We start from the raw sequence: 12,902 nt of genomic DNA on the forward strand, positions 1-12,902 counted from the left end.
CGAAACGGAACTAGGGCGAACAGCAACTAGGGCGAACCGAAATCAGGGCGGACGGACCCGGATTCGTCCATCCAACCCCATATTTAAAGTCGATCCAGCCCAATAAAAAAAATATATTTATAAGGAATACTAGTGAAGTCATATATGAAATGAAATTCATAATTTTTTTAAGAAAAAAGGTGTACAGACGTCTGGCAAGGCTATACAACACATTATAATTATTTGGACTAGGTGTATGGTAAAAAAAAAGTTGGCCTTTGACGAATGTTTTTATTAGATGAGTATTTTTAACAACTATGTTGATGATGTTTTCCTTACAAGCATGACAAGTTTTCAAGATTATTGGGTATAATTATAGAGGGTTGTAAAGGGTAATTATTGTGCAACATGTTTTGTCATTTTTATTTCACGTGCAGCCGTGAAAAAGGTTTGTTATTCACTGTGTTTTGTGAAATCAGTAAAAAGATCTAAAGTGCAAGCACATTTTTAATTGTATCAGTCAGGGGACTTACTTAAACGAGTGATTTTCTAAATCACTGGTTTAAGTAACATTATTTCCATAAAAGTTGGAAGTAAGAGTTGGAAGTAAGAGTTGTCTTTAATAATCACCTATTTAAGTAGTACAAATTAATCACTAGAAGAAGTGATTTAATCTTATTGTAGCTTTAAATATAGAATACAAATGATCCAGGGACTAATTATGTTTCTAAACTTATCAGAACCATTATCTGTGTTGTCTAGGATGACCAAGTCATTTCAGGTGATGACCTTGTACGTATACTGAATCTAGGATAAGGACAGAAAAATCACTTGTTTAAGTATCATACCTCAATTTCCTTCCCAAAAATCACTTCTTTAAGTATCATTATTTTATTAACCCCCACAAATTTCAACACCTCCGAACAGTGATTTAAAAATCACTTATTTCAGTAAGTCCCCTGACTGTGTATGTTCGTCGTGAAATGGCAATGTTATTTCACATTCTTCCGCCCCTCTTATAATATAATCATATATAACAGAATTTAGTACAATCATCAATAGCCATGCATCAACATTAATCAGCAGTAATTAGCATTTTTTTTCAACATGTTTAACTGCAAGTCTTTCATCCTGTGTATTAAATAACAAATAGTTACATACACAACGTTACAAGCTGATCCCCAACTTGCAATAAAGAATAATGAATACTCATATAACTTATTTTCTTTACATGTACATGTATCTATACATAACAAGAGAAATAACAATTAAAAAGATTGTCAACTTTAAAAAATATATTGACTATATATTCATATGGTACATGTACTCAAAAAAATGACACACACACACTTGTACACGTAAGTCAACTTGCAGGGTTGGCAAAAACCCGGGTTTTATGAGTATTGCCCAGCCCAGTGGGAAATACTGGGAAAACCCGGGTTTTACTGGGTAATACTGGGTAATATAAGATACTGGACTGAATTTTATAAAGGATTCAGTAATCAAACACAAATACAATACATTTAAGATATATATATAAACCTATTTTTAATTATAAATAAGTTTACTTGTTTGAGTCTTATGTACATGCATGTACAAATGTATACATTTGATAAAAGAATTATTCTAACAACTCTGAGATTTTTTTTCTTCAACTAAATATAGCTAGTATAAACAAGGATTTGTATAGTAATACTATACAAATCCTTGGTATAAAGTATTTAACAATTACATGAAAGAAAGTACAAATATACCAAACTCATTAAATGATTATTAAGTAATTATTCAGATTAGAACACAGATATGTTATATAATTATAATCAGCCTTTTCATTTCTATAAGAGTTAATGACAAGACCCTCTAGGGTGTTTGTTTAGCAATCATAATTGCATATATATATAGCAATTTAATTTACATTCCTCATAAACACTGCAATAAAATGTTTAGATTATTGAAACAAAGCTTCAAAATTAACAAGGAATTGGGCAAATCTTGCATTTTGCCTTCATAGAATTTAAGTGGAGAAGGAATGAACTTGAATTTGTAATCTGCTAGAAATGACTCTCAATGGTTATCTGTATAAAATGTATATATTTAGCTATAATACTATGAAACTACAACAAGTCTTTATTATTTTTTGTTGAAATAAGCTTAAAAAATCATATTGCCCAGTATTGCCCAGTATTACCCGTTTCAGGGAGTATTGCCCAACCCGGGAAAACACGGGTTTTCCCGCCCAGTAAAACCCGGGCGGGTAATACTTTGCCAACCTGAAGTCAAGTCATTTAAGTTGTCTTTAACTGACGTGACTGATGTGTACTGCATGTACATTACATGATGTATATAAAATTGAAGGGTTTTTAACATGTTTAATGAATATATTCCTTTTTCACTGTTAACTTTTTCTCTTTTTTATTTTCAGTAAATTTTAATCATGGCTTTACCAAGATGTTGTGTCAATACAACCTTTAAGAGGTTGGCATGGTCACAGAGGAGAAACTTAGTTGTACATAAAACAAAGTTCATTTCCTGTTCGATAAACAATAAGACTTCCAATGGATGCAGATGTGAGGGACTTCAGGTGGCATCACTTATGAAGCAAGAAGGTCAAGAACTTAAAGAAATGCCTATTTTAGTCAGAGTAAAGATGGACAGCATATTACCTCAGCAATCCTTTACACACAGTTCTAAAAATGGTGTGACATTAGAACTTTCTGACAAAGATAAAACAATTATAGCACAACTTGAAGATTGTAAAACTGTGAATGAGATTGTGAAGAAAGTAGAAATTCCATCTCCAGGATTTACAAGCATTTCAGCATTGTTGATTCTCCAGAAAATATTGCTCTTGAATGAGACACAAAAGAATATCACTCGCTTTGAATCACATTTTCAAGATGATTTCATGAATGAATTATACAAAATAATTAATTCAAGTATCTCTTCATATAGTAATACAATATTAATTTCACTGGTGGATGGATATTGTAAATCAGAACCCTTTAGATCCAAATGTACAGATAGCATTAGTGAAGAAATTGAACAACGTCTTTGGGATAGTAACTTTTCAATATCAGAGTTATGTACCTTGAGTCATGTTCTTGTTGGCCATGACAATCAGTTACAACGTCTCCTACAATTAATTTGGGTTCACATGTGTCATAGGGATGAAGAAATTGATGAAAGAAATTTATCATCTGTTTTCCTGTCAGTTCCAAATATCCCTTTGTGTGCCAAGAAAAATGTGTTTGAAATTCTGTGGAAGAAGTTCAACCGGGTTTGGTGGGAAATTCCTGGGACAGATCTTTCACTAATTGTATCAGCATTAAAGTTGCATAATGTGAAGAGCTGGACATTTTATGATTTAATCAGCAAATGGTTACTTGTGAATATAAATGACATGACAGCAAGCGACCTCATCAAAGTTACCGAGGGATATTTAACTTTGATGACTCATTGTGATGTTTTTGTGCGGGCCCTTGAATTGTATGTAAAAACACATAGCTCAAACATGAACATAGATTTACTTGCTACTATCATGAAATATCAACATGTGATGAATTTCTGCTCCCCCAAAATTCTTGACTGTGTAGCAAATAATTTTGAAAAATATGGACAATCTTGTGACCCAACTCAGTTGTACCACATCCTTGTGCCATTTGGACATTTTAACTACAAACCAGAGCAGTTAGATGATATGTTTCTTGTGGCTGAAGAAATCATACTGAGAGATTTTGACAAGTTTGACCCTGTACACATTACTGAACTACTGGCTAGTTTTGTTTACCTGGATCGATTGCCTTTGAACTTTGCCTCACAAGTTCTGTCTCTTTCATTTTGGAGGAAATGCAAAGGTACAAATATTTTCATATTTAGAGTACTTAGAGGGAACTTTTCTTTCTAAAAATATAAACCCAGTTCTTTATCCCTCAAAACTGTACAAGGCCGTTAGTTTTCTCGTTTGAATTGTTTTACATTGTCTTATCAGGACCTTTTATGTATGGGCTTTGCTCATAGTTAAAGGGCGTACGGTGACCTATAGTTGTTAATGTCTGTGTCATTTTGGTCTCTTATTGACAGTTGTCTCATTGGCAATCATACCACATCTTCTTTTTTATATGACTTCCAAAGTTAGATTTAATCTTTGTACGGGAACATGTACATACATTGTAATTACAGTTTACATATATATATACAGGTGTAATACCCCCATTGATTTTCCCCTATTAGTCTTTGTTAAATTTGCACTTTTCAAAAAAATGTGCAGAATTTATCTTTGTTTCAAATAAAGATATACTTGGCATGAGTAAAGTTTTATCCTGTCCAGTTCTATAGAAAAAAATTCACATAACATTTCATTGTATATAAATAACATATTCATAAATAAAGATATTCTTGTTTTTAATGTGTAAATTGTGATTTTATGTTATAGAGACCTGTACACAATCAAGTCTTGAAAGGATATCAGTATGGATGTCAACCATCAAGTATGCTGTAAAAGATACTGGTGCTTTACAGAGAAGACTACAAACTGTCAGACATGCTTTCTATGAAATGAGAAATATTTCAAGTAAGTGGAAGATGAAGGATAATTCTTTTGTACACCTGAAAAATGCTTTGATTTGCATTTACACAGTACTAGTTTTGTTCATTAGTTTAAAAGAAAAATATTTATATTAATCAATTTTTTTTGTCTCTAATTTCATCATTTTGTTTATATTTATAATAAGATTTTTTTAACAATTTCCTATATAATTAATGTTTTAAAAGTGAAATAAGCTCTCTAGTCATTCTTTGGTAAACATGGTAAACCTAAATTTAAAAGTAGTATTGTAACTATCTTTCTGAAAAACAGATGTACAATGTAAATCCTTCCATCATTTATGAAGAAATTACAGCAGTTTACAAAGTTAAGGACTATTTGCTCTGATGTTTACATTATTGATCTCTGAATATGCTAAATTCAATTCTTTCATATGATATACAGAATGGTATGGGGAAAAAATGGTTTCTCATCCTTATCAACCTCTCACACTCTCACATTATTATAAACTTTTGGAATACACAATCTTAAACTCAGTATTTTCTAAAGATTGAAAACAAGTATTTACTGAAGCTTTTCAGAAACTGAGTAACAATATTCATAGTCATACAATTTGTGAGAAAACAACCCCAAAAATATTCATTAATTCATCAGATGATTATAAGTGAATGTGGTGTGATTTCCAATGAGACAACAATTGAAAAACAAATAACAATGTTTATAATAACTAACTGTTTTATTTAAGGTTCTATGAACGTTAAAAAGGAAATTGTTTCTATTAAACTTTGACCAGTGGACTTTATTTTATAGGACATTTATTTAATCTAATTGGATAACAACTTTCACATTCTCATCTTTTCTATTTGTTTTTATATTTGTAGGAAAAAATATTGAGATTTCAAAGAACCATGAAAGATATTTCATGCTGAACATTTTAGCTGAGCTTGAGCGAAAGTCTTGTGTAGTGGATTCAAAATATGCTTTTTGGAATGATACTTTCTTCAACTTTGGTAAGATTTGCAACATCTGAAATAGTTGTTCTTAATTAGGTAAAGTAATCTTTTTAGGCACTGTTATCACAAATCACAAAATTTAAGGATGTTATTATAAAATAGAACCTAAACAGTAAAAAAAAAAAAATAGATTTTTTGTTGTCCTTCAAATTAGAAGCTGAGGACACATTTTAATCATGGTTATGTTTTTTTTAATGCACATGCCATAGCGGAGATGGGATACAGTTTTTCTCTTGTACATCTGCATGTCCATCAGTACATCCCAAAGTTGGTTTTCGTTCTCTAACTTTAGTTTGCCTTAATCAAACGTTATGAAACTTATACACAATGCCTATAACCACAAAAAAAAACCAAAGCAGATAAAGTTTGAACTTTGGTGGTGTCACTTATACTGTTCTAGAGTAATGCCCCTTTTCAAATGGAAAAATTGCTGAATTTTTCATTTCTGTTCTCTAACTTAAGTTTGCTTCAACTAAAAGTTATGAAATAAATACACAATACTTACTACCACAAAACTGAAATCAAGAACAAATTTAGGTAGTGTCACTTTTATTGTTCTACAGTTATCTCCCTTTATAACTATTATATGATATGCAAATGGGGGCATCATCGGTGTCCCATGGACACATTCCCTATTTATTATCCATCCATCTGTGCTCAATACAATTATTAAACCCTTTGTTGGAAAGCCGTCTTACATTTTTTGGGATACGATTGCTTTCAAGCAATCTGTAGACTTATACCGGCGGCTCAGAGCAATTTCCCTCACGTCAATCGTTTTATTCTAAACATTAAGGAACATTTCAGATTCTTATGATTGTCCTGCTTTAAAAGGTAAAAACAAACAAAGGGATTGAACTTAATCAACTTTCCTATAATGTTCTTTTCACAATCTTCATGTTTGATAATTCCCTTGACTTTGATGCGTGTTTTTAACAACACGGAAAATCAGAATTAAGCAGTATTTATATTTAGTGTAGTTATAAATTTAGAAACATGTCAGAGGGAATTCCCAGTTTTGATAAAATGCGAGAGTTCTCTGAATATTGATAAATCTATTTCTGTCATATAAGAACTGAAGTGGAGTTTTTCTTATATGTTACCGTTATAAAACTGATATTTGAGATTGTACGTCCATAAAGAAATTGAGAACCATCTAGGTCGTTTAATAAGCATATAATATATCTTGCCCCAGGGTTTGATTTGGAAATTATGCGCATGCGTATAGTTTTCTTGACTTTAAGGGGTTTTAGATTGAATGGTTGCTCTGGATTCCCCACTCAATTAATTAATTTATAACTCATTTGGATCTTTTCTATGTATGTCTGCTATTGAGGGTTTTTGTTGTTGCATAATTTTAAATCATATGCATCATTTAGATTAAAATAAATATATTCCACATCATAGAACACCCCTTCAGGTGAAATGGAGTCTTCCATATTATCGTTTCGAGTTGTCTCCCTTCCGACAGTAACTTGCGTGAATTCTGAATATAAACAAGACGTTGAGTATTAGCTCGTTCTGTCAATAAACGTCGTATTATATTAAAAACGAATGCAATTTAAACCGATAAATGTGTACAGAAAGGAGCCATGATGACTGACCCAAAGGAAATTAAATATTTAAAGAGTTGGGAATGGGGTTCCTCCTAGAATTAACGTAGGAAAAAAGGTGATAAGATACGAATTGAAATCTACATCTACATCTACATCATACGACGATCCATCAGCACATTGATGACTATACGTCGGCACATCGCTCACAGACACTTAATAAAATATAATAACCAATGAGTGAAATAAAATACCTTCTCTGACATCTCTCACTCTGAGTCAGTCAGTGACTGCTGTGGAAAGTAAACTTGGTATTGATAGTACAAAAATAAAACACAATAGACCTAATTACATTGTTCATACACTTTTATCCGGGTTTGGCTATTTTGTAACTATTTTACATGTCTGTTTGTCATTTGAATTAGTTATGAAAATAATATTATCCAGCTACATGCATACATTGTGAAGCAATCTGCTCTTTGATTGATTGTTTTATATGATGTTGACCAACACTTTTTATTTATCTGTTTATTTAGAATTGACTCTCTTTTGCAGGTGCCCTTATATTTATTGACCAGAATAACAGGGTTGTTAATTTACATGACCTGACACATTATAATCACAGGTAAGAGAAAACATTTTGATATATGTCTCATTCTGCTTTAACCTAACAGATAATATCATCAGAATTATTAAATTGCTGTCCATTTTCATCTGTCAGGTAAAAGGGATGCATATTATATACCCAGCAACTAAACACAATGTTACTGATTTTTAGCCAATCTATAAAAACAAATTCTGGACAGAATCGATGCATTAAAAATGTATGGAATAAATATATGTGAAGAATACTGTCAACTGAATGTATTGGTATTTCAGGAAATGGTTTAGTGAGACCCGTGAGAATGTCAATACAATAGATATTGGGGACATAACCAAGAAGATACCAGAAACTGAGAAAGAATCATTTAATTCTCCTGTTGTGGAAACATTGTCTGCTGGTAATGTTAACACAAGATTTCTTTTCTCTATCAGAATATCTATTCATTTCTTTAAGTCGCACCTTTGAATTTTGTTGCAAAAGCAAAACATAGCGATCCTACTTTTCGTCCACAGCTGCAGTGCCCACAAAAATTCACTCTGTGGTTAATGTTTTTAAAATTTCAATAACTTTCTTAACTATCCTGGATGTCTACCTAATCTGGACAGAAGCTTGTTATAAATGATCCTAAAATAGTATCCAGACGAAATTAGGTAAAACAGTTGCACTTTTGGTGTACCTTTAAAGTTAGGAAAGATTTTCAAATTATTCTGATGTTGAGTGGGAAAGTTTAAGTCAGACTCATTTATTTGTAATAAGAAATACATGAATTTTCTTAAATTATTGAACAATGAACCATTATGCATGCCTGAAAAAAGGGATGCCATGGTGCAAATGTTAAGGATTGATAACTGCCAATTTATCTAGGGACATTTTTTTGTTGCCATCTGCGGTCATGACACTGTAGCTGTATAATATATAAATACCAATACATATTACCGTGTATACATTAGTATTAATACTTCTTAGTCACTTAACACCAATCAATCAATCAATTTAAGTCACTTATAAAATATAATAAAAGAAGATGTGGTATGACTGCCAATGAAACAACTATTCACAAAAGACCAAATGACACAAAAATGAGCAACTATAGGTCACTGTATGGCTTTCAACAATAAGCAAAGTCATACCGCAAAGTCAACTATATAAAGCCAGAAAATGTCAAATGTAATACTGTAAAAATAATGGATTTCCTATTAAAAATAATTGAGTGCCAACAATAATGTTATGCAGAGGAGGATTTTTGACATTTCTCTTAGTTTAAATAGAGATACATTTCCAGTATCAATGACTTTAAACAATACTTGTGTTGATTGCTTCAGTAGAAACTTATTTCTGAAAAATTATAGATATTATTTCAGATAAGAAGACAGACAAATGGATAAGTACACATGGTGACATGAGTAATGAAAAAGAGACTGTCAATGATGATAAATATGCCAACTTTTTGCCTAATTTGGAGGGACAGTATGCTCTCTGTTACCCAAGATTCAAGGAAAGAAAAGATGTTACATTGGAGGTATATATTAAAAAAAAAACCATTAGTCAATATCTGAAATAAGATTGTTTATGTTACATTGGAGATATCTTACTGAAAACATTGCCCTATATCTGAAATCTGTTCATTAATGTTACATTGGAGGTATATCTTACAGAAAACATTGCCCTATATCTGAAATCTGATTGTTTTTAAATCAGACACCTTTATAAATATGTACTATGTCATTTTGATATAAAAGGTAGAATATGTAACATTATTTAATGTTTTTTTTACCAATTCCTACTTTATTCACACGATCCACATTTACAGTACACGTTTAAAATAAAACCTGTAAATATCTTTGTACTTGCAGAGTCTACATGCAAAGTTTGGTGTTTTTCCTGGACTGTCTGAAGTACGCATTATTCCAAAGTAAGTTTATAAATTCTATTTCCTACACTCATATTCATGAACATAATCGGTAGCCAATGACATTCCATTTCTCTCTATTATGCCAGTTTACCTATTTTCATCACTTATGTTGTAGCTTTTCTCTGTAAACAAAAACCATTAATTTGCACCAAATTGATGTCACCATAGCTTAAAAAGAAAACATAATTTTTATAAGAATAAAAGAAAACACTGAAAAGGGTTAATCAATTGCTGTCAAATTTAATGAACTTATAAATTTTGTATAAAAAAATGATCTTTTCTTATATAAACCTCACTGATGATTATTTTTCTTAGAATAGAAAGTTCAACTTTTATTTAATTATCACATAACATTGTAGTAATGTAACATTACAAATGTCTTAAACAATCAATGTGTAATATCAGCTTGTTCATATCTTCTAGTTTGATTTTTGTGAGATATTCAATCAAAGACAGTGGTGTACAGTGTCTGGAAAAATATTCAAAAGGTTTATTGATGAGAGTTGCTGAAGAAAGAGTGAAGAAAAGTTCTGGAGAAGAAAATGATTATGACCTTATATTGAAGAAAACAACCAGTGGCAAGTAATATTTCAAACATTAAACTTCAGGAAGCTTCCTTTTAATATATTTTGGTAGATCAAATAAATTGTGTCCTTATTTGAACTGATGAATAATTGTCTTTCAACTAGGAGATAGTAGTATTGTAGTTTCAGGTCGAAGTCATCATTTGGTGATTTTATGCCGTAGGAGCTTAAAGTCATATGAAACCTCAAATTAAAACAAATGATGCATATGTCTTTATAACAAAATGAATATTTTTAATTCTTAAACTTATGTACATATACTATTTTCTGAAGAAAATTCTTTATAATTTGTCCACATTGAGAAGATGTCAACTTTTTTTAAATTGCTTACTTGCAGGAAGCAATTCACCGACATATTTTCCGTATGCACAGTGACCTTAGCGTGACCTTTCTCATAAAAATCAGGGGATTGCAATACGCAGGGATCTGTCACTGAAATAAACTATTATCTGATTGTACATGTTAAACATGTGCTCATTATCCATGCTTCTTTGTTGATTGTTTACTATAAGGTGACAATCTGTAAACTAAGGCTTCAAACATGATTAATTAGTAATGAGCTGCCATATTTTCACATCATAACAAACAGAGAGAGAAAAAAACATTTGCGTAATAATAAAGTCGTGCACAGAAGACTAAGTAAATGATATATACATGCATTGGTTCAAGAATTGGATAAACATTATTTTTCACCAGTCACTCGTTTTATATGACTTTAAAATAAAATAAACAGAAAACAGCATCATACATTTAAAATCGGTTGTAAGTTGTTTGCACTTAGTGCAGGCTTTCCAGTGTTTTCCTTTTTTCACTAAGGTAAGGTGGGTGTTTTAAAAAAATAACTTGCAACCGGGTGGTTTAAGGTTTTAAATGTCCAACCTTTTTTTAATTTACTGTGGGTGCACGTGGGGGTCACAGAAATAAAGATTAGTATAATATTCACATTTTATGCAGTTGAACAAACATAAATAGAAGTAGTCATATTAATTGTCAATTATTTTTTGATTTTATTTTTTCAAAAATTTATCTCTTTTATCTCTTCTTTCATTTACAATGTTATGCATCAGCATGGATTTAAGGCCTTTCGATCCAGGTTTCTATTCTGTTTCTTGCTTTTGTGCCGTATGTTTGGCACACAGAACAGTAGTATCCTTCCTCTGTGACTGTAAGTCATTTGAAGTCTTGCTCATATTTGTCTTCACTTGCGTGTCTTTTCCGTTGTTTGGTTGATTTTTGTTCAATTTCCATAACTTCAACATTACTATCAATTTTATTTAACTTATTTGGTCTAGTATTTTCTTTATCATCATCGTCATCTTCCTTTCTTTTCCCCCGATTGATTAATGAAAACATTGAAATTTGACGATTGGACGCCATCTTTGTGAATGAAAACAAGGCGGGATTAGTATTCAAATTTTAACGGTACGGAACCGAAAAAAATCCGGATTTTGAAAAAAAAGCCGACCACCTCCCAAAATCGAAAGGTGGTCGGCTTTCAAAAGAAGGTGATCGGCACACCCGGCTTAAATGCCGAATGGAAAACTCTGCTTTCATTGCATGAATTGTGACTGGATGCCATGAAAATTGGTAAAGTTATCCAATCAAAATGTACAGTACAATCGATGGAACAAGATTGAAAACTTTAATAAGCTTACCTCTAGGACTAAGATATATTACCATTACTATACTAGTTTTAAATGATTAATTGAAAGAGTTAAATTATCTCCCCTAGTTTAGTTGGTTTAGGTATTTATAAACTAATATTTCTGTAACTTTAAATTTTTAGATTATGCTGTGAGTGACAGTGAAGGAAGTTCAAACATAGATGTGCCACAGGTAAGATGAAAGAAATTAAATTGTAAATGATAATTTGTATCACTGTTTTATTGACACAAGAAAGAAAACCACTATTATAAAGAGGGATACTTTATATTACCCATGTAGGTTAATTTAATTTACTTGTGGTAAAAATTCTGTACAATGTATTACTCAAAAAAATTAGGGGAATGGATTTGAGATGACATTTTTCAAACAAGGTCAGTTTCTAGAAATCATAATATCATGGAAATACAAAATGGAAAGTTTGATGACTTAGAAATTTAAAAAAAAATGTCGCACATTGAACACCCATAGATTTTTTTTTATCAAACTTATGTGAATTATTTGTCTAACTTTAAATGTATTATCATTTATAGAGTTCTGTAGTAAATAATGACAAGAAATTCATTTTATAATTTTAGAGTTGTTCAGGAAATTGTTACAAAATCTTTGTATACATGTATCGTGCTTTTGATTTCAGGTATTAGAAAAGTTGACAAGAATGATATCAGAATCTCAAAAGGTAGATGATCTCAGTTATTCTGGTGTATTAAAGCATCCATGTGTCTCAGTAGATGTTTAACTGTTAATTTCAAATATATTTCAACTTTTTATGCTATTTGCTGCATTGTGTATTATAGTATATTGTTAATAATTCATAATTCTGGTTAATACTTTAATATACAAACGGAGTAACATAATTATTTTATCCTCCTAGTTATAAATAACTTTTTTTTCTTTCTAAAATGTAAACACTAAAAAAAAATATGTTTTTGATTATTTTCAGGATATGTTCATTGTTGTTGACACAGGCATGTTGATATCAGATCTAGATTTGATACAAGGTCTTACAGGTAAGGAATCTCTATAGTACATTTGATTTTCTCAGAATGTCC

The 12,902-nt window shown here is 31.0% G+C and overlaps 1 protein-coding gene across 2 annotated transcripts in view; it reads left to right on the forward strand.

Moving 5' to 3' along the window:
- LOC139513052 (uncharacterized) overlaps positions 1-12,902 on the forward strand; it is a 29,791-nt gene that overhangs the window by 1,162 nt on the left and 15,727 nt on the right. For both annotated transcript variants that reach the window (XR_011662377.1, XM_071301163.1), the window contains exons 2-12: positions 2,402-3,833; positions 4,412-4,549; positions 5,404-5,532; positions 7,644-7,713; positions 7,968-8,089; positions 9,054-9,211; positions 9,546-9,604; positions 10,028-10,182; positions 11,975-12,024; positions 12,488-12,529; positions 12,794-12,860. Coding sequence is in view for 1 of the 2 variants with exons in the window: in XM_071301163.1 (XP_071157264.1) it covers positions 2,414-3,833; positions 4,412-4,549; positions 5,404-5,532; positions 7,644-7,713; positions 7,968-8,089; positions 9,054-9,211; positions 9,546-9,604; positions 10,028-10,182; positions 11,975-12,024; positions 12,488-12,529; positions 12,794-12,860 (2,410 nt within the window). In the remaining variant the exon portion in view is untranslated. The remainder of the gene's footprint in view (positions 1-2,401; positions 3,834-4,411; positions 4,550-5,403; positions 5,533-7,643; positions 7,714-7,967; positions 8,090-9,053; positions 9,212-9,545; positions 9,605-10,027; positions 10,183-11,974; positions 12,025-12,487; positions 12,530-12,793; positions 12,861-12,902) is intronic.

This window comes from Mytilus edulis, chromosome 2, assembly GCF_963676685.1.
Source record: "Mytilus edulis chromosome 2, xbMytEdul2.2, whole genome shotgun sequence".
NCBI classification, from domain to species: domain Eukaryota; kingdom Metazoa; phylum Mollusca; class Bivalvia; order Mytilida; family Mytilidae; genus Mytilus; species Mytilus edulis.